The 19,831-nt window shown below is 46.4% G+C and overlaps 1 protein-coding gene across 8 annotated transcripts in view; it reads left to right on the forward strand.

The window, feature by feature from the left end:
• KIAA0319L (KIAA0319 like) overlaps window positions 1-19,831 on the forward strand; it is a 121,334-nt gene that overhangs the window by 88,055 nt on the left and 13,448 nt on the right. For 7 of the 8 annotated variants that reach the window (XM_070078775.2, XM_051832163.3, XM_089301033.1 and 4 more), the window contains 9 exons: window positions 1,240-1,332; window positions 3,082-3,214; window positions 7,504-7,732; window positions 9,310-9,433; window positions 9,992-10,124; window positions 12,157-12,305; window positions 13,686-13,837; window positions 14,487-14,625; window positions 16,065-16,224. In XM_070078775.2, coding sequence (XP_069934876.1) covers window positions 1,240-1,332; window positions 3,082-3,214; window positions 7,504-7,732; window positions 9,310-9,433; window positions 9,992-10,124; window positions 12,157-12,305; window positions 13,686-13,837; window positions 14,487-14,625; window positions 16,065-16,224 — 1,312 coding nt within the window. The remainder of the gene's footprint in view (window positions 1-1,239; window positions 1,333-3,081; window positions 3,215-7,503; window positions 7,733-9,309; window positions 9,434-9,991; window positions 10,125-12,156; window positions 12,306-13,685; window positions 13,838-14,486; window positions 14,626-16,064; window positions 16,225-19,831) is intronic. The other variant, XR_016211121.1, reaches the window with a different exon arrangement.

Below are 19,831 nucleotides of genomic sequence, written 5' to 3' on the forward strand. Positions count from 1 at the left end.
AAATTACAGAGAGGCAGAGAGAGAAAGAGAGGTCTTCCATCTGCTGGTTCCCTCCCTAGATGGCTGCAATGGCCAGAGCTGTGCCAATCCGAAGCCAGGAGCCAGGAGCTTCTTCTAGGTCTCCCACGTGGGTTCAGGGGCCCAAGGACTTGGGCCATCTTCCACTGCTTTCTCAGGCTACAGCAGAGAGCTGGATTGGAAGTGGAGCAGCCGGGACTTGAACCAGTACCCATGTGGGATGCTGGCACTGTAGGCTGAGGCTTTATCTGCTACACCACAGTGCTGGTCCCCCAATACTGTTTTTTATCTTTGTTGGTACTTGATTCTCTTTTCATTTCCTAAACTTTGTAGCCAAAGTAATCATTTCACCTCCTTTAAAATGTATTAGCACTGGGGCATCACTGTGCCAGTAGCACAGTGGCACAGTGGGTTAGGCTGCTGCCTGTCAAGCTGACTTCACATATGAGTGCTGCTTCAAGTCTTGGCTGCTCCATTTCCAATCCAGTTCCCTGCTAATGTGCCAGGGAAAGCAGTGAATGATGGCCCAAATGCTTGGGCCCCTGCCACCCACATGGGAGACCCAGATGGAGTTCTAGGCTCCTGGCTTCAGCCTGACCCAGCCCTGGCCATTGTGGCCATTTTGGGAGTGAACAGATGGATGGACGATCTCTCTCTCTCTCATCTCTCTCTCTCTCTCTCCCCTCTCTAACTCTGCCTTTCAAATAAATAAGTGAATCTTTTAAAGAAATGTAATAAAATGAACACCATTTGACATTCCTCAAGGACAAAGTCATTGGGTTTGTAGCTCAGTCTTTAGGGTGGACCAGAGTGGTTTGTAACCTTCCTATCACTTAGCTATGGCAACCCCACACACAGCTCAGTGATGGCTGAGCTTTCCACCACAGTCTGTGCCAAGGGATGGTTTGCTTGCCAAGGCCTGTATCACACAAAGCTTGTGTGTTGTCCTGCTCCAGGCAGACTTGCCCCAAAGTAGTCACTTGCTGCTAAAGTGCTTTTTGTAAACTAGACAACACCTGAACATTGAAATTCAGAGTGCATAGGAATGGTCAGGTTTGGAAGTGACTTTTATCATCCCAGGGGTGTTGGTTTAAAATGGCAGCCTGGTCTTGAGACTTTCACATCTGGTGATGCCTCAACCATCTGTTAAGTATCCACTCAGATGTAGCTTTCTTCTGTTAAATCCCCTTTCCCAATCTCTCCCTTGTCACCTTGTTACAGAACCCCGTAAGAATCAGCCTCCTGTTGCTATTGTGTCACCTCAGTTTCAGGAGATCTCTCTGCCAACCACGTCTACGGTCATAGATGGCAGCCGTGAGTACTGGTCTAAACGTGATGTTTTAGAAGACATTCACTGTGTTACCTGGGTGGAACACCCTGGTGGAAGATTTGGGGCTGGACATGTCTGCATTCTGGTTAGGCCATTATCTTAGCCAAGTCACGGGAAGACCACGCATCTGGAAGCAACTGTTAGGAAGTAATAAACCAGACAGGTCCTATTTCAAATTTCTATGTGATGTGTATGAAGTAGTATTTCTTTGAGAAGATAAGACAATGTATTTAGCATTATTTTAGTTGAAATTCCTTGTTCAGATTTGCTTACACAGAGTTGCCTTTCTTGGTTATGGAAACAAAATTCCTACATAAATGAGAAACCTGACTGAAGTGCTCTCACCCAGCCATTATTGCCCACAAGATTGTTGTCTGTTTTGTTGTAGGACTCAGAGAATGCTCTCTACACCCTTGCCTGCACTCATTAATGTTTTCCTCTTCAGAGTCATGTCACCTAATGAGTGCCATGAAAAGATTTCTGGGTCTTTGTTCTGTGAGTGTGCAGGTTTCAGCCTATCCTCTCACCAGTATTTGCTTGATTTCTTTTGAGACCCCCTAAAGGCCTGTTATAGTGACTGTCTTGGCACCAACAATGGTTTTTGGCAGAGAGTCACTGCTTTATCCAAGGACTTTCTAGCAAAATTAAGCATTTCGTGTCAGTGATTGTGGCAAGAAGAGGAGACTAGGAAGATGGAAGGCCAAGAGGGAAGAGAGAGAATGTGTAGAAACCCTTATGATAGCATGTGGTATAAAGGGTTCCTATTTACCATATTACTTGTAGGTTTGAAGAGATCAAAGTTAAATAATACATAGAAGGACACAGTGAGAAGAATTATAGCATCCCAGTCTCTCAGCTCTCCAGTTTTCCTCTAGACAACCAATAATGTTATTTTATATATCCTTCCAGAGATAGCTTATGTACATATTAAGAAAATATATACATAGTCATTATCCCCTTTGTTTATGCAAATGATAATATATTATTTTTCATTTAGCTATGATGCTTGTTTCTGTATGCTGCAGGAGTTTTCTGAATCAGTTCTCATACATGAAGTGCTTATTCACTCTTTTTAGAACAACTATATAGCATTCCATTATATGAATGTGTAATTTTGTTGTGTGAATATTTGCTTATTTATAGTCAATATTCATGACTATTTAGATTGCTTTCACTTTTTTGCTATTAACAGTGTTACCACATTAATAATGTTGTAAAACTTGATTTTTAATGCCTGCCCTAGTGTATGCACAACAGATTTCTAGAAGAATTGCAGGGGCAAAGATAAATATTGCCAAATTACTCATTATAGAGGGTCTATCAGTTTATATGTCCATCATGACTAGTGAGAGGACCTCTTTCTCCACACTTATACCCATCCATCTGATAGGTTAAAAAATGATGTTTCAAATATAACTTTAATTTGCATTTATTTTAAGTGAGGTTGAGTATCTTTTCTTGTGGTTAAGAATTATAGATTTTCCTTTATTCATACAGTAGCATTTTAACCAGAGATTGCCTGTGTTGGAATCCTTGGAAAACTAGGCAGTGGAATATTCATAGAGAGGCAGAATGACCCGTTATTCCTAGGAAAGAAACACTCTGGAGGATAGTCTGTGATCTCACGGAGTTTTCCTAGCTTCAAATCTCTGGGTAGTTGCCCTGGTTTGTTTAAGGTGGATGAGTGCTGAGACCCAGCATTCTTTTGTAACTGATGTTTCCTTATGATCAAGAAAGCACTGATGATGATAAAATCGTCCAGTACCACTGGGAGGAACTAAAAGGGCCTCTGAGAGAAGAGAAGATTTCTGAAGATACAGCCATATTAAAACTAAGTAAGCTCGTCCCTGGGAACTACACTTTCAGGTAAATTAGGATCTAGATTCACATTTAACCGATGCCATGTTTGTTTGCTTGTTTATTTGTTTTTCTCTCAGGGGCTTTACATTCTTTTTTTTTTTTTTTTTTAGATTTATTTATTTGTTTGAAAGGCAGAGTTCCAGAGAGAGAGACAGACAGACAGACAGACAGACCTTTTATCTGCTGGTTCATCCCCAAAATGGCTGCAATGGCTGGAGCTAGGCCTACCCAAAGTCAGGAACCAGGGACTTCTTCCGAGTCACCCATGTGGGTACAGGGGCCCAAAGACTTGGGCCATCCTCCACTGCTTTTCCAGATGCATTAGCAGGGAGTTGGATCAGAAATGGAGCAGATGGGACTTGAACCAGTGCCCGTATGGGATGCTGGAGACACAGGCAGCGGCTTTACCACAGCACTGGACCTGGGACTTTACAGTCTTATAGGAATAATTCACATTTCCTCTGGATTTGGTTGATAATATAGTCATCTCTTGGTATCCACAGGGGATTGGTTCCAGGACCCCCACCCCCCAAGATATCAAAATCCATGGGTGCTCAGTTTCCTTATTTATATAAATTGTATAGTGTTTGCATATAACCTTCCTACAGCCTCCGGTATACTTCAGTAAAAGGTGAAAGATTTATATGATCTGAAGAGAAACCAGTGTATTCTCTGGTATACAAATCATCTCTAGCTTGCTTATAATACCTAATGCAATGTAGATGCTATGTAAATAGTTGTTATATTTTATTATTTAAGAAATAATGATAAGGAAAAGGCTGTATGTATTCCGGACAGCCATAATTTTTTTTTTTTTTGACAGGCAGAGTTAGACAGTGAGAGAGAGAGAGACAGAGAGAAATGTCTTCCGTTTCCATTGGTTCACCCCCTAAATGGCCGCGATGGCCGGCGCGCTGGACTGATCCAAAGCCAGGAGCCAGGTGCTTGCTTCCTCCTGGTCTCCTATGCGGGTGCAGGGCCCAAGCACTTGGGCCATCCTCCACTGCCTTCTTTTCTGCCACAGCAGAGAGCTGGCCTGGAAGAGGAGCAACCGGGACAGAATCTGGTGCCCCAACAGGGACTAGAACTCAGGGTGCTGGCGCCACAGGTGGAGGATTAGTCTAGTGAGCCGCAGCGCTGGCCCAGACATAATTTTTTAAAAGTGCAATAGTTGCTCTCTGAGGTTGGTTGAATCTGTGGATGTGGGACCTTTGGCTAGGAAGAGCTGACTGCACAGCCTTTGGTTCCGTTGGTTTTTTGAGTCCTGTGATGATGGTAATGCCATCCGCGGCAAACGTCTTGTGTAGTAGCTCAGGATCTACCACAGTTAATCTCTTTTGAAGCCTTATGTGGAAGATCTTCCAAATTTTTTCCAGATTTCTATCACCAAGTGAAAAGGCCCAATCATCCTTTGCCTTTTCTCAGGCACCATCTAGCAGGAACCTACCCCATGCTGTCTCTTCCTCTTTACATGCTGTCTCAGCGAGGGGACCTCAGAATCTTCACTTTTGACTAGTGGTTTGCTCAGCTACAGTTTGTAGGCTCTTTCTCTACTAGGGCTTTTGGGAGGATTTTTTAAAAATTTATGTGTTTCAAAGGCAAAATGACACGGAGAGGGAGGGAGAGAGAGAAAGGGACAGAGAAGTATCTTTTATCTACTGGTTCACACCCCAAATACCTACAGTAGCCAGGGCTGGCCCAGACAGAAGCCGGGAGCCAGGAACTCCATCCAGGTCTCCCGAGTGGGTGCAGGCTTAACCTGCTGCTCCATAATACCTGCCCCCTTTCTTGTGAATTTGATTCAAACAAAGTCCTTTTGGGAATTACGGGTGATTAATAAGGCTTTAAGGCAGACTCTAGAGTAATCCCTGTATTTGCATAATTCCTCACATGTTATTTCTACATAGGTGTCATTCAGACATGATATGTAGATGATACGTTGTCTTTTTACAGCTGAGGAAAATGAGTATTCAGTAACTTCTTGTATTTAGGAACGTCTCTAAGGTCACACAGCTGGAATTGAAATGCGAATTTTCTGACACCCAAGTCAGGGCTTAATTCTGCCTTGCTTCTTTACTTGGTCCTTGTATGACCAAAAAGCCCTAAGAAAATGAAATTAAAAGATAAAGTTTATTTGGGTACAACAAGTTTTAAATCCATGCATTTTTTTCATAATATGAATTTCCATGAACTTTTTGAAGACCTCTTGTATATTTTGTTTCTGCCTCTTTGAATACTCTTCTCAAGCTGTTGAAATTTTGACTGTTCTTAAGGACCTGCTCCGTTTCTCCAGAGAGGAAAAGCTGTGGCTCTCCTCTTTCCTGTTGCTCTCATTGCCTTACCGTGCGTGGTATGACATATGACAGCTTATTCCTAGGTGTCTGTCTTCCCATGAATCTGAGATTAATCAAGTTTTAGACACTATTAAGGACAGAGAGATGAGTGTCCTAGCACAACACCTACATAGAAATCAATATGCAAGTTCTGAATTACAGCACTCCCACTGATTCAAGACTTCAGATGAGTGAAAAGTAGCTGCCAGTACAAATTAGAGCCTTCTAGTTGGCTTATAAGGGAAATTTGGTTTTTTTTTCTTCAATTTCTAATATCAGACATTTTTTACTTAGTTTTTAAAAAATCATAATAATATTTCTTGAAAATATTTACTATATGATAAATACTATTCTGAGCTACTTCCTCACAGTATCTCATTTAATTCTTTTAACAGGTATTATGATTATTTTCATTTTATATATTAGAAAGTTTTAGCACAAAGATGTTAAGTAACTTGCCCAAGGTCACACAGCAGTCTGACTCCAGATTCTAGGCATTTGACCCCAGTGTTGGCCTGCACCTTTAATGGTAGATTGGGGTCTTGGGAGCAATTTTATTTCCCTAACCTTTAGTTATTTTTCCTGTGTGATGATGGGATTGGATTAAAGTAGCAGCAAGAGCCAGTCTGGTTGCGCCTCACTCACTTTTTCCTCTTTGCTACATTTACACAGTGAAGGCCTCTTTCCCCAGCCTTGTGGTCAGCTGCTGTTTGGCTCTGGGATCCCTTTGGGAAGTCCAGGAAGTGCCTGAGGTGAAAGTCACAGCAGTGGGCACTGTGAAAACTATATGGACATTGGGAAAAGAGTCAAAACTTCTTCAAATTTTTCTGTTTCTGATACTTGCTGGTTTGTGCACATATGTGTATCTGAAGCTTTTGTGATTTTTTTTTTTCTAAAGAGTTTAATACCAAAAATCCCCTTCAGACCCTAGGTAAAAGGTGAGATCGTGGGATGAAATCTCACAGATGTCTGGCTCTGTCTGTGGTTGGTGGTGAGATTTAAACAAACCACATGTCTTTTCTATGCTTATCCTCTTTCTGTCAGCAAAATGGAAGGAGCCCAAACCTCCTTGCTTGCTTATGCTCACATTTTAAGGTGGCATGAGAAGCTTTAGGCTGTTCAGCTGGAAGGCATCATTTAGGTAAAAGTCTGCTCTTAAAAGAACATTTTTTTTTCTCTTGCAAATCCTGTTTCTCACTGGCACAAACTGTGGAACTGTTGCGTAGGAGAATTCATTTCCATCACAAGCTCCTGCCTTACTGTAGCCAGGCTTCCTGGTTCATCCCAGGCTCAGTCTGCCCAGGATATCCATCCTTGTGATCTGTACAGGGCTTAACCAGCTTGATGGCAGGACAGCCCGCTGCAGACAGAGCTTGCTGTATTTAGTGCAGTGTCTTTGAACTCCACAAGACTGGGGCCAGGGACAGTATCTTCTTAAGATGTGGTTTTTGAGCTTTGGAATTAGGCTCACCATGTAACCCTGGGTACTGTGCTTGGCTCCTCTAAGCCTCCTGTAACGTGCAAAGACACCTCCCCCAGGGTGGTTGTGAGAACCATTTCAGGTGCTTAAAAGACCTCAGCAGACAGGAGAACAAAATGGTGCTGGAGACATACTACTTGCATCCAATCCCAACGCACAGCTGCCAAGTTCTGTGAGCCTGGGCAAGTTACTGTGCCTCTCCTTGCCTCAGTTTCCTTATACATGTAAGGAATCAAAGGAGGAAGAGACTTTGTAGAACTGTAGCTGTCATGCACATTTAATGAGCTACTTACTACACACTTGGATCAGTGTCTGGCACATGGTAAGCACTCAGTGTTATCTTCTAGTGTTACTCTCTGCTTTCCACAGAGGAATGGATGAGAATTGGTAACCTTCCCACCGTGGTACCTCTTAGCCCTGTCATGTTTATTCCTCTTTCCTTAAACCCACTTCTAATTGTACTCCTCTGTTTGCTCCAACAGCTTGACTGTGGTAGACTCTGATGGAGCTACCAATTCTACCACTGCCAACCTGACAGTGAACAAAGCTGTGGATTACCCTCCTGTGGCCAATGCAGGCCCTAACCAAGTCATCACCCTACCCCAAAACTCCATCACCCTCTTTGGGAACCAGAGTACCGATGATCATGGCATCAGCAGTTATGAGTGGTCACTCAGCCCAAATAGCAAAGGGAAAGTGGTGGAGATGCAGGTAGGAGGGTGATTCCTGCCTTTTCTCTCTCAGGGGAAGTAGAGTTGCTGGACTCAGTTACCTATCCAAGGCTTATTTCTGCTCCATTTGTACTGCCAAAGTCAGGTTTGCGCATAGACCATTTAGATTGTAAAATAATAATAATAATAAAGAAATTCAGAAAGCTTTAGGAAACTTTGGTTAGCATGTTCAGGAACTTTTTTTTTTTTTTTAAGATTTATTTATTTATTTTGAAGAGTTACAGAGAGAGAGTGAGTGAGTGCAAGCGCTAGCTTCCATTCACTAGTTTATTCTCCAGATGGCCATAATGGCCAGGGCTGGGCCAGGTTGAAGCCAGAGCCAGGAAGTTTCATCCAGATCTCCCATGTGGGTGGCAGGGACCTAAACACTTGGGCCATCTTCTGCTGCTTTTTCCACTCACATTAGCAGGGAGCTGGATCAGAAGTGGAGCAGCCAGGACTCAAACCAGCACCCATATAGGATGCCGGCATTGCAGGTAGCAGCTTTGGCTTCACCCACTATGCTACAATGCCAGCCCCTCAGGAAAATCTTTGTCTTAAACATTCAGCATTAGAAGAAAAGACTGAATGAGAAATGTGGCTGTTTTGGATGACTCCAGACAGTCAAATAATTTGGGAGCTACAAGGGTACAAATCTGAATGAGCTCTGTTACAAATTGGAATAGATTGTTTTACTATAGGTTGAGTACCTTCTTTCTGGGAAGATCAGATTAGACAAATAAATAAAAGGTACTGGGGGGGGGTAGTTGTGGTGAGCCAGAAAGCATGTGAATGGAGGTGGGGGTGGGGGTGGGGGAATGGTTGTGGTGAACCAGAAAGCATGTGAATGGGGGGAAGGTGGGGGGATGGTTATGGTGAGCCAGAAAGCATGTGAATGGGGGGGTGGAGGGGGTGGTTGTGGTGAGCCAGAAAGCATGTGAATGGGGGTGTGGGGGATGGTTATGGTGAGCCAGAAAACATGTGAACGGGGGTGGGGGTGGGGGGGTTGGGGTATGGGGGATGGTTGTAGAGAGCCAGAAAGCACAAGCCCTGATGAATGGGTCCATCCTACTCCTCGGGACCAGCCAGTTGTTGCCACATGGAAGTGTGGTACCAATATTGCTTAATAGTCTGGTGTTTCAAGAGAAGACAGAGTGGAGAACTTTATTTAAAATTTCTAACTTTTAAGACACTGCAGGCCAAGCTGTGTTCAACCCACAGGCTGCCAGCTTTTGCCCACTGTTCTACAGGAAGTTCCTGCATTGGGAGTTTGCCCTAAATTATTTATGATGTTCCTGCTGATCCTCAGGGTTCTCTGTTTCTCGATTTGAGGCTTGACTTAGAGCCCACATGTTAACTGTCAGGTTTCCCTGCTGTTGTAGAATCTGGGCAAAGTCTTAGTAAGACGACTCATGGTGTCTGATTGAGGGTCACTAATTAGACTGAATTGGGAGGTAATAGCCCAATACAAATTTGGGTTTAGAAAACTGAGTAAATCACTTCTACCAGAGTAGGGGTTATTGTGGGATATTGTGCTTATGGCAGTCCATTTTCCCACTTCTGTATTGACACATATAGGGTGTTAGAACACCGATCCTGCAGCTCTCTGCAATGCAAGAAGGAGACTACACCTACCAACTCATGGTGACAGACACCATAGGACAGCAGGCCACTGCTCAAGTGACTGTTATTGTGCAGCCTGGTGAGTTCCAACCTTGTGGCTTGTGTGTTCAGCCTTGGTGGGGGGTCCATGGGGCCCTTAGCTCCGAGGTGTATGAGGAGGGAAGCAGAATGCGCATCTGTGGAGCTTCTGTTGTCCATTTCCCCTGTGCTTTCTTGATAGCTGGAGATAAAACGTTCTTCCCAGCCTCTGTGTGTGACCTTGCTTTGGATACTTACTGTGCCTTTACAGGCACCCAGGAGATAGGCTCTATGCCACCCCAAATCCTACCATGTTTTCCAGTGGCCGGGATAAAACCCACTTCCACAGAAAAGTCCTGTCTCACCACTCACATCCTTTCATTGAACTGGTGTAACATTAGATTTCAGACATAACATGGCATTGTAACTACTCTTATTCTTTCAGAATTGTTTGGTACTTTGTCTATGTTCCCTGCTGGTATCCATCTCTCCCAGGGATCTGACAGTCCTGTGGACTGAGAGGCAGGGTTCCCATAGCTTCCAGGACATGTGTCCCATTGGGTCTTCTCCTTTCCCATCCAGATGGACTGCTTTTGACCTCTGCATCTCTGTCTCCTAGAGAACAACAAGCCTCCTCAAGCAGATGCCGGCCCAGACAAAGAGCTGACCCTGCCCGTGGACAGCACAACCCTGGATGGCAGCAAGAGCTCAGATGACCAGAGAATTGCTTCATACCTCTGGGAGAAAACACAGTGAGTGTTGACGGGGAGCCCTCATCCACACACAGCCTCTAGGCCTCGGAAGAGCCGAGTTGTGTCTGCTTATAAGAACTGAGTTGCTCTGTGAGCTCACGCAGTGGGGTTATTGAGAAAGAAATGTTTGCAATCCCCAATGTCACTGCAAAGAAAATGGCATTAAAAGAAATTTTTATAAGAAAAAGAAGACTGCTTACCATCAGCTACCCCAGAGAGTACCATGTGATCATGGTGCTTTTGCAGGTACAATCCCTCTGCTGAAACGCATAGTGTAATTACACGTGAGAGGCAGGGTGGAAGGGGCAATGGAGCAGAAAAGTACTGTTGTTCAAAATTAACAAGGTAATGCTGGTGGGGGGATGGGGCAGAGCAGCTGTTAAGAGGAACTGAAAATTCCTGTACAAAATGAAAGCATCACTCTGTTATTGTTTCCTTGAAGACATCATTTAGCAATTAAGTTAGCCAGAGGCCAAAGTCTTTACCAAAATAATACTGATTAAACTGAAATTACCTAATTGGACCATTCCTGGTTCTCACAGTTTCTTTTAGCTTCTTTAAACCATAACAAATGGAACTTAAATTATATGCAGGATCCCACAGGAAGCAAGAGAATCCCAAGGGAAAGTTAAAAGCATTCTTGATTTCCAAAGGTAGCAGCCATTGAACAGACTCGGTTTTCTGTTTTGTTTTGTTGTTTCGGCTAGGTATATTAGAGATCGGTGGAACAGGTTTAATTTGACTATAGAAACCATTTGATTGGTGGTTGCTGTGTTGGTTTCTAGAAATTATTTCCCTCAGCTCTTATTTCTCTTATTACAGAGAGACAGCTCTTCCGCAGCCCAGCATGTTTTTGTTACAATTGCTTATTGAAGATACAGCTGATAAACCTTTTAGCTGACTTTTGTTAGTGCTTACAGCAGGGATCAAGCTTAATATTGCTTCTTGGAGAAGACTGTTGCAGGAGACACTACTTGGCTCAGAGGCTCTGAATTTAAAAAGCAAAACCAAAGAAAGCAAACTCGAGTCCACAGATTTCACCGGCTCTCCTGTAGTTTAAGCAAAGCTTGGGGCATTTGGATCCTTGAGCAGAAGGGCTCTCTGGCTCCCTGCAAGCCTTGTGGTTGGTGTTGGCACAGAGCTCAGTGCCCTGTCTAAGCTGCTCTCAGGTCCCAAGGGGAGAAGAAAGGATGCAGGCATCCTGTCCGCTCTGGCCCTGTCCCGGAACTGCAGGGAGCTTTGCTGATAGAGCTGCGGAGAAGTGGCTGTGTCCCTAGAGTTCCTCTGCAGCCCTGGCCCGTTGCCTTCCCTTGCCTCTTCACCAGGAGGGATTTGGGCATGTGATGAAGGAATGCATTTTGCCTCTTTACTGGCAAGAGCCAAGCCAGCTATGGGCCAGAAATGCTTTTCAGAAGCATCACTTTTTTTTTTTTTTTTTTTTTAATGGGAGAGGCAGAGAGTGATATAGAGACAGAGAGAAATGGCCCATCTACTAGTTTACTCCCCAAATGCCCACAACGGCTGGGACTAGGCTAGGTCAGTGCCAGGAGCCAGAACTCAATCCAGATCTTCCACGCAGGTGGAGGAACTCAATTTCTGAGCCATCCCCTGCTGCATGCCACAGTCCACATTAGCAGAATGTAGGATATGGGCCTCTGAACCACCGAACTGAATGTCCACCCAGAAACCTCACTCTGAATTCATCCTGTTGATCAGATACCTGCTCAGAGAATTTTCTTCTTTTTATAAACTGAAATAGTTAAGAGTCCTAATTTATAGAAGCTGATATAAAGGATAAGGCTACATGTATTTTGAACACTGGTGCATGGAATTTTGTGATCAGCAGGTAACTTGAATTTTGGGACCAAATGATACTTTGTCCACACGGAATATTTTTAAATGTGTCCTGTTAAAGCCGAGACACAACAGTTGGTGTCTTAGCAGAGGCGATAACTGTTTCTCCCTGCTGTGTCAGGAACGGAAGAGCAGTACATAGGTAGAGCTCCACCCTCCGATTGCTGTCTTCCTCCAGGGGACCTGATGGAGTGCAGCTTGAGAACGCCAACAGCAGTGTCGCCACGGTGACCGGGCTGCAAGTGGGGACCTACGTTTTCACCTTGACTGTCAAAGATGAGAGGAATCTGCAGAGCCAGAGCTCTGTGAATGTCATTGTCAGAGAAGGTACTTCCCTGCCTCTAGTTTGTGCAGCACCTTTTTGGGTCTGATAGCTGAGGAATCTCTCTTGCTTTATTGGCTACAGAAATTTATTAGAGACAAGAGGTGGGAAAGAAGGGCAGGGCAGGGGCAGCTGTTACTTTCCTTCCTCCCTCCCTCCCTTCCTCCCTCCCTCCCTCCCTCCCTTCCTCTCTTCCTTCCTCTTCTTCCAGAGGTACAGTTGTAGACAGAGAGAGGGAGAGACAGAAAGAAAGGTCTTCCATCCACTGGTTCACTCCCAAAATGGCCACAGTGACCATCACTGGCCAATCCAAAGCCAGGATCCCAGGAGCTTCTTCTGGGTCTCTCATATGGTTGCAGTGGCCCAAGTGGCCCAATTGGCCCAAGCACTTGGGCCATCTTCCAGTTTTCCCAGGCTATAAGCAGAGAGCTGGATCAGAAAAGGAGTAACCAGGACACGAACCGGCACCCATATGGGAATGCTGGCACTCATGGGATGCCAGCACCACAGGCAGAGGCTTAGCCTACTGTGCCACAGCATCAGCCCCTGTTATTTGCTTTTCTAAAACAACTTTTAAGTGAGAGTGACTGCAAAGTGAGTTTTTGTTTCCCTCCTTCTCTCCCCTCCCTGTCTCCCAACTCTTTATGTCTTTCTTTTAAATTGAACTGGGAAAGGATTGAGGGCTCTTTCTTTGTATTTTTATTTTGCTTTTGTGCCAAGACCAGTGGTGTCTGTGACTCCGCCTCTGGTTACAGTGACACCTGCTGTCAGGCCTGAGAATGACTGTGCCGCACTGCAGCCTCCTGTTGCCTGTGTGCTGAGGCTGACTAAATGCAAGGGCTTGATTGGCCTTGCTCTGCTTTGCAGGCACAGTGGCTAATGAGGGCCAGAAGCTGAGAGTCAGAAAAACCACTGGGTGTGCAGGCCTGGTACCTTGAGCTCCAGACACAGTATACTGAGCAAACAAAGTGTCAAGCAGGCCCAGGATAAGAGAGTTCCCTCTCCTTTGTCTCTCATGAAGTACCAAGGGAGGAATCAAAAGTAAATAACACTTTAAGAGATTTTGAAGGAGAATTTTTGGTATCAGTTGATGAAACCCAAACTCTGAAGCTTTAAGTCACCTTGGGTCTTTATTTTCCCCTTCCTCTTAGGACGGCTGCCATGAGAGCACCGGAGGAATGCACACTTGCCCCTGTGTGCTGGTGCCAGGAGCACATTTCTGTGGTGGGACAGGAGCCTGGGGACATGCACACTGGCATGGACAGGCACTGGAAATAGTTCTCCATTTAAAGTGCTCTTGATGTTTAATTTCCCAAAAGCACCATGAAGATGGCTTCCTTCTTTTCTAGAATGTCATATTATTTCAATGTTTTCTCTTTGGCTAGAAATGAACAAACCACCTACAGCCAGGATAACTGGGAATGTGGTGATTACCCTGCCCATAAACACAGCAGAGCTGGATGGCTCCAAGTCCTCAGATGACAAGGGAATCGTCAGTTACCACTGGACTCGAGATGAGGGGAGCCCAGCAGCAGGGGTAAGTGTGCCGGGAGCTGGGGAGCCACAGAGGTTGAGGCAACAACACAGAGAGGAGGAGGAGGTGCAGCATTTCAGTATCTTTTGTTTGTTTTTAAGATTTAATTATTTATTTGAATGTCAGAGTTACAGAGAGAGGAGGAGAGACAGATTCATTCCCCAAATGGCCACAATGGCCAGGGCTGGGCCAAGCTGCAGACAGGAGCAAGGAGCTTCATCTGGGTCTCCGACATGGGTAGCTGGGGCCCAAGTCTTGGGCCATCCTCCACTGCTTTCCCTGGCATATTATACAGGAAGTCGGGCAGCCAGGACTCAAACTGGTACCCATATGGGATGCCAGCATTGTAGGAGTGGCTTTACCCACTACACTGGCCCTGTCAGTATCTGTTTAACCGAAAAGCCCCTCGTGTCAAGCCTGGGTTGTTCTCTGAATGACCTGTTCGGTGTTAACCTGCATGCTTGAGTGAGTTAGAATGGGTTTCTCTCCCCTGACCCTAGCAGCTGTGGCCTGCAGTGCTGTTAGAGGTCATGAGCTGCCCAGCATTGACAGTGCAGCCCAGTGGGGCTTGATCCTGGCAGGAGCAGCAGCTGACTCCAAGAAAGGAGTGGTGTTTTGTCCTGCAATTGAGCCTTGTTGTTCAATCCTACAGGAGGTGTTAAACCACTCTGACCATCACCCTGTCCTCTTTCTTTCCAACCTGGTTGAGGGAACCTACACATTTCACCTGAAAGTGACTGACGCAAAGGGTGAGAGTGACACAGACCGGACCACTGTGGAGGTGAAACCTGGTGAGTTCATTCTGTGGCAAGATGATTGCTGGATTAGCCAGCCAGGGCCCCTCTCCTGAGACTCCTTCCCCTCGGCAAAGACAGAGCTAAATGGCATATCTGCTTTTATCCAAAATCTAGAGACTTCAGGCTGAGAAGTCCTCAGAGACTGTTCCAACAGTGCCCTCCTACCCGTGCAGAAGCACAGACCTCTCCCTGCTCAGTTCAGATGGAGAAGCTGAAACTCAGAGAGGCAGGGCTTGCTCAGTGTCACACAGCAGTTGTGTCAGAGCCAGGCCTTTGTGCCCTGGTCCAGCACTTGATTGCAGAGGACCGGGCTGCTCTGGGGATGTGAGCATAGGGACAGCTTGAGTCACGATGTCGCATCAGCTCCCAGGTGCAGAAACCGTGTATGTTTTTAAGTGGAGCCTCAGGCCTTTTCGGACAGCTCTGGGAAGGTAAAGCAGCTGATGTCCTGATGTTTTTTAGATTTTCAGAAATAAAATTTCCTTCTTAAATAGAACCATGTTTTTGTTTTGCTTCAAGGCTAATTTGGTGATAGGGAGGAATAAGGTTGAAGGTGGGGAAAACTTTATAAATTCCTGAGCTTCTGATAAGAAGGCATTAACTTCAGACCTCCTGTTTATTATGTAGGCCAAGCTCCTGTACAGGCTGTCTTAGATGGGAAGGGGTCTCTGTCTTTGTCCTGCCTCTAGGGAGGACAACAGCCGAGACACTGCAAAGTCGCTTTAGTTTTTAGAATCACAGATAGTCTGCTAATTATGTAAATTACACACCAGAACAGGCAAATGGTGGTATGTGATTTAACACATTCCGAACAATCAGCTTTAACTTCCAAGTTTCGAGCAGTCTTTAGGGCATGTCCAGAAGTGGAGCTGTAGGCCCGGTGGCGGAGCTTCGCAGAGCAGCGCAGCTCGATGCTGCTCTAGGAGCTCCCAGTTTCCTGGCTGCCTGGATTTGCTTGCTGTGCTGAAATCTGGAGGGACAGTTGCACCTCCCCTTCCTGAGAAGATGGTTGAGATGGATGTTTTCCCTTCCCCCGCTGCATAGGAAGCTCAGACAATCAGACTGAGTCAGGAGAGAGGGCCTGCTTTCCCCCACTTGGCTTGGAGGGCCCAGCAATGCCAACCTAGCAGAGGCTTTTTGGAATAAATGCTGAGTGTTTCTCTCTTCCCTCCACTGACCTCTCGAGGCATTGCTGCTCTCACCCTGTCCCAGCACGTGCGTGGCCACTCTTAGGTTGATGGGAAGACTGGACTGTTTTAGAAGGTGTCCAAGCCAGCCCGTTACTGATCAGCAATTCAGCATTGTTCCCCTCCATCTGAAGGAGGGCTGAATGCCTTCACTCCTTTCTCTTCAGAGCCGAAGCAAATGCACAGTGGCAGGTCTGTGTTAACTCTCCCACTTCTGAAGCCATGACTGATCCACGTGCTTTCCAGATCCCAGGAAAAACAACCTGGTGGAGATCATCTTGGATGTCAACGTCAGTCAGCTAACTGAGAGGCTGAAGGGGATGTTCATCCGCCAGATTGGGGTCCTCCTGGGGGTGCTGGATTCCGACATCATTGTGCAAAAGATTCAGCCGTACACGGAGCAGAGGTAGCTGGGCAATGAATGGGGGGAGAAAAGGAAAGACCAGGAGCTCCCTGGGCTTCTTGAATGAGCTGAGAAATAGCATGGATAGGTAGAAAAGGGTGGGCTTTCTGGCCAGGAGCCACTCACGGTGTCCATTTCTGTCCTGAGCTTTGCTAGTCCAGGTCACTCACTCTGTCCCGCTCAGTGGGGTATGGGCAAGGTTGGAAGAGACCCATTATGGTTTTAGGCCTACAGTCTGGTTGGAGACAATCAGGTGCCCACAGCACATGTGATATCAGTACACGTTCAACACAATGTATGGCATTGTAGAAACACATGGGTGGGGACAGTTCATTCTTCACCGAGAGTTGGAGTGAAACTCGCATGGACCAGGCTGAGGGGAGCTAGGAGCAAATTCAGATCCGGGCGCAGGCTTTCTTCAGGAAGAAGTCATTTGGTTGAGACCCTAGGGTAGAAGGTGAGGCTGACTGTGGAGCCCAAGGCAGAGATATGCACGCAGGCAAGGGATTTAGTTGTAATTGTTTGGGTAGGAGGACCACCTTGGTTAACTTTATGTGTATGAAGTGTTTGTTTTTAAAGCAAGGAAATTACTTTTTTTTGGGGGGGGGTAGGGGATCAGTAATGTAAAGGCTAGACTAAAACAGGGAGAGACTGAAGGCTGGGAGACCAGTCAGGGAGCCTCTGGACTAGTCCAGTGAGAATAGGATAAAACCTGAATTAGGATAGTGGCAGAGGGGAAAAAGAAAGTAGAAGAAATTTGGGGGTCCATCAGCGGGTCACGGTAGCCCCAGGAGTGTGCTGTTGAGCAAAGCCGCAGATGTGAAGGCTTGGTTGAAAGCTGGGGAGATGGGCCAGGCCATCCACCGAGACTGCAGAAGCGAAGGCAGCCTGCGTCTTTGACAGGCTCGTGAGGAGATATGCCTTCAGATAGCTCCAAGAGGAGTCTGGAACTTGGGTGGAAGGAGGAACCAGAGATGTGGGGTCACCAGCATACGGGCAGGAGTCAGAGCCCTGCGGGACAGTGGTGAGGGGGAGGACAGAACTCTGCAGAACACTGCTTCCTCCGAGAGGGCCGAGAAAGAGGCGGCAGAAGAAACTAAGAAAAAGCATGAGAGAGGCGGGCGGAAGGCCAGGAAGGAGCAGCCGGCGGGGAGCCGAGGGGGCTCAGACGCGCGGGGGTGGTGGTGTGGGGCACGTGCAGAGCAGGCCTTTGGGTTGTGCTCCGCAGGTCGACAGACCATGGTGGAGGCAGTGCGCGGAGACGGTCTGCTCAGCACGGGACAGAGTGCGTGGTGTGAGGAGACAAAGGTGGTGACTGTAACCTCTTTGTAGGCACTGGTAGAAAGGAAGGTGGGAAATCAGGAGGATGCCATTTAAAGATAGGGATTCGTGAGCATTGGGGTGGATTGCTAGGAAGTTGCAGAGGAAAAGGTCCCGGGGGCTGGGGGGAGGAGAGGAAAGTAGTAGACGGAAGTGGGTCTGGGGGGCCAGCGCAGGAGAAAGGAGGGCAACGTGCAGGTGTGGGTGTGAGTGTGTTGGTCCAGTGTCGTGGGTTCTGTTTGTGGGGGTGGAGACAGAGCCATCTGCTCTGCGGAACGTAGTAAGAGTTGGGAGCAGCTCCAGGAAAGGATGCAGTACTGGGGTCACAGCCAAGGGTAGAAGCAGGAGGTGAGCAGTGGTTCCCAACCCTAACTCTGCAGTAGAAATGCTAGTTTTATGAGCATACCATCTCCCCAGCCTGCCCCTGCCAGAGGTCACGGTTCAGTTGGAAACGGGGCTGTGCGCCTAAAATTTGAAAGCTCCCCAGGTAAATCTGATGTGCTTTCGGGCTCACTGGGTCAGAAGCAGCATGAGGAGGCCTTTTTGTTTTTCCTTAAGCTGCGCTCAGCAGCCTGGAAGTAGGAACAAGATAAACTGCTTGTATTGATCGAAGTCAGTGGGAACTGGCTGGGTAGAAGCAGTGAGAGTTTGTTAGCTGGTGAGGGCATCATTGACTAGTGGATTCTTTTTATATATATATAATAATTTTTTTTTTTATTTGAAAGGCAGAGTTAACAGAAAGGGAGAAACAGAGAAGGAGATGTCTTCCATCTGCAGGTTCATTCTCCAGGTTACTGCCATGGCTGGGGCCAGACTAGGCCAAAGCCAGTAAGCTGGAACTCCATCCTGGTCTCCCGGATGGCAAGGGTCCAAGCGCTTGGGCCATCTTCTGCCCTTCTCAGTCATATTAGCAGGGAGCTGGATGGGAAGTGGAGCAGCAGGACTTGAGCCAGCATTCATATGGGATGCTGGCGTTGCAGGCAGCTGCTTAACCTGCTGTGCCACAGTGCCAGTGCTGACCGGTAGGCTCTTGCATCACTGCACATGGGGTTTGAGGAAGAGAGAAGTTTATGGGTTGCTTTGGATTTCTGATTTGGGCCGGATTGGCTTGGCTTAGGAACCCAGGAGGAGCATTTGACAGGAGCAAGAAAATACACCAGTGTGGGCAAGTCTGTGGACCTCCCCCGCACAGACAGTGCTTCTGAACCTTGCCTACCAGAGAGTCTGTGGCTGTGGGAAAGTCACTTACCTCTCAGGGCCTGGGTTTTCTCCTGTGAAAGCACAGGCACCTGCTTTACAGGCTTGTTAGGAGGATTAAGTGATACCACCTTTGTGTGGTCCCTAACACATGGTGCTCAATTTAAAGTGTTTAATGTGCCCCATGTTGGAGCTGAGCTACCACGGAGATCTGGGGTCCATGTTGTTGTTAGCATTTGTGGGTGTAGATTGGCCACTCAGGAGAGATGTGGGGGAAGGAGATAAAGATTGGAGGAGCTTTGATGTAAGTACAGGAATTGAAACCGCAAGCATGGCTTAGGTAACTGGGAGAGAACAGGGGGAAACTGACCACAGATCTTGGATGGTAAAAGCAGCTTTCTCCATTTTGTAATTTGCAGCCACACAGTCAGCCTCACTGTGCAGCAGGCTTTCAGAAAATCAGGGGAAATGCTGCCCAAACTTTTATGTCACACACGTAGGAAATAATACTATTCATGTGGGACCTTAGGATAAAGAGACAAGGCTCCTCACCCCAGAAGCCACTGATCCAGGGCTGTAGAATACACAGGACCCACCCAGTCGTGCTGTCTGTGAGGGGATTGAGATCTTGATTACCCCTTTAAATCCAGGGTGACCCACAAAAATTTAGGCTGAGGCATGGAGAACAGATTTTGTGCTCCCCAGATGTGAGTTCACACATGGTCTGTCCTAGACAGGAAGTGACAATCAAACCAGGTTATGGGCGTAGAGCAATATCATTTTGCACCAGCTGCACCATGATATTGAGTTGTTTTTGTTGTTGTTGTCATCGTAACCATTGTTTTGGCTATGTTTTGACTTGTGGATATTCTTTAATGCACTTTACAAAGCTTAGCAGTTTGTCTTACAAGCAACCCAGACACAAATCCAGCAGCACCACTGTCTTAGTGATAAAAAGGCTGGCAACAGGAATGTAGCCACAGCCCAATCCCTACTTTTCTTTTCTTTTTTTTTTTTTTTTTTTTTAGGTGTCAAGAGGTCTTTATTGAAATAATAGCACAGTTACACTTCTAATACCCTTTCCACTTCTGTA

This window comes from Oryctolagus cuniculus, chromosome 7 (genome assembly GCF_051225735.1).
Source record: "Oryctolagus cuniculus isolate XC-2025 breed Fujian yellow rabbit chromosome 7, ASM5122573v1, whole genome shotgun sequence".
Taxonomy (NCBI): domain Eukaryota; kingdom Metazoa; phylum Chordata; class Mammalia; order Lagomorpha; family Leporidae; genus Oryctolagus; species Oryctolagus cuniculus.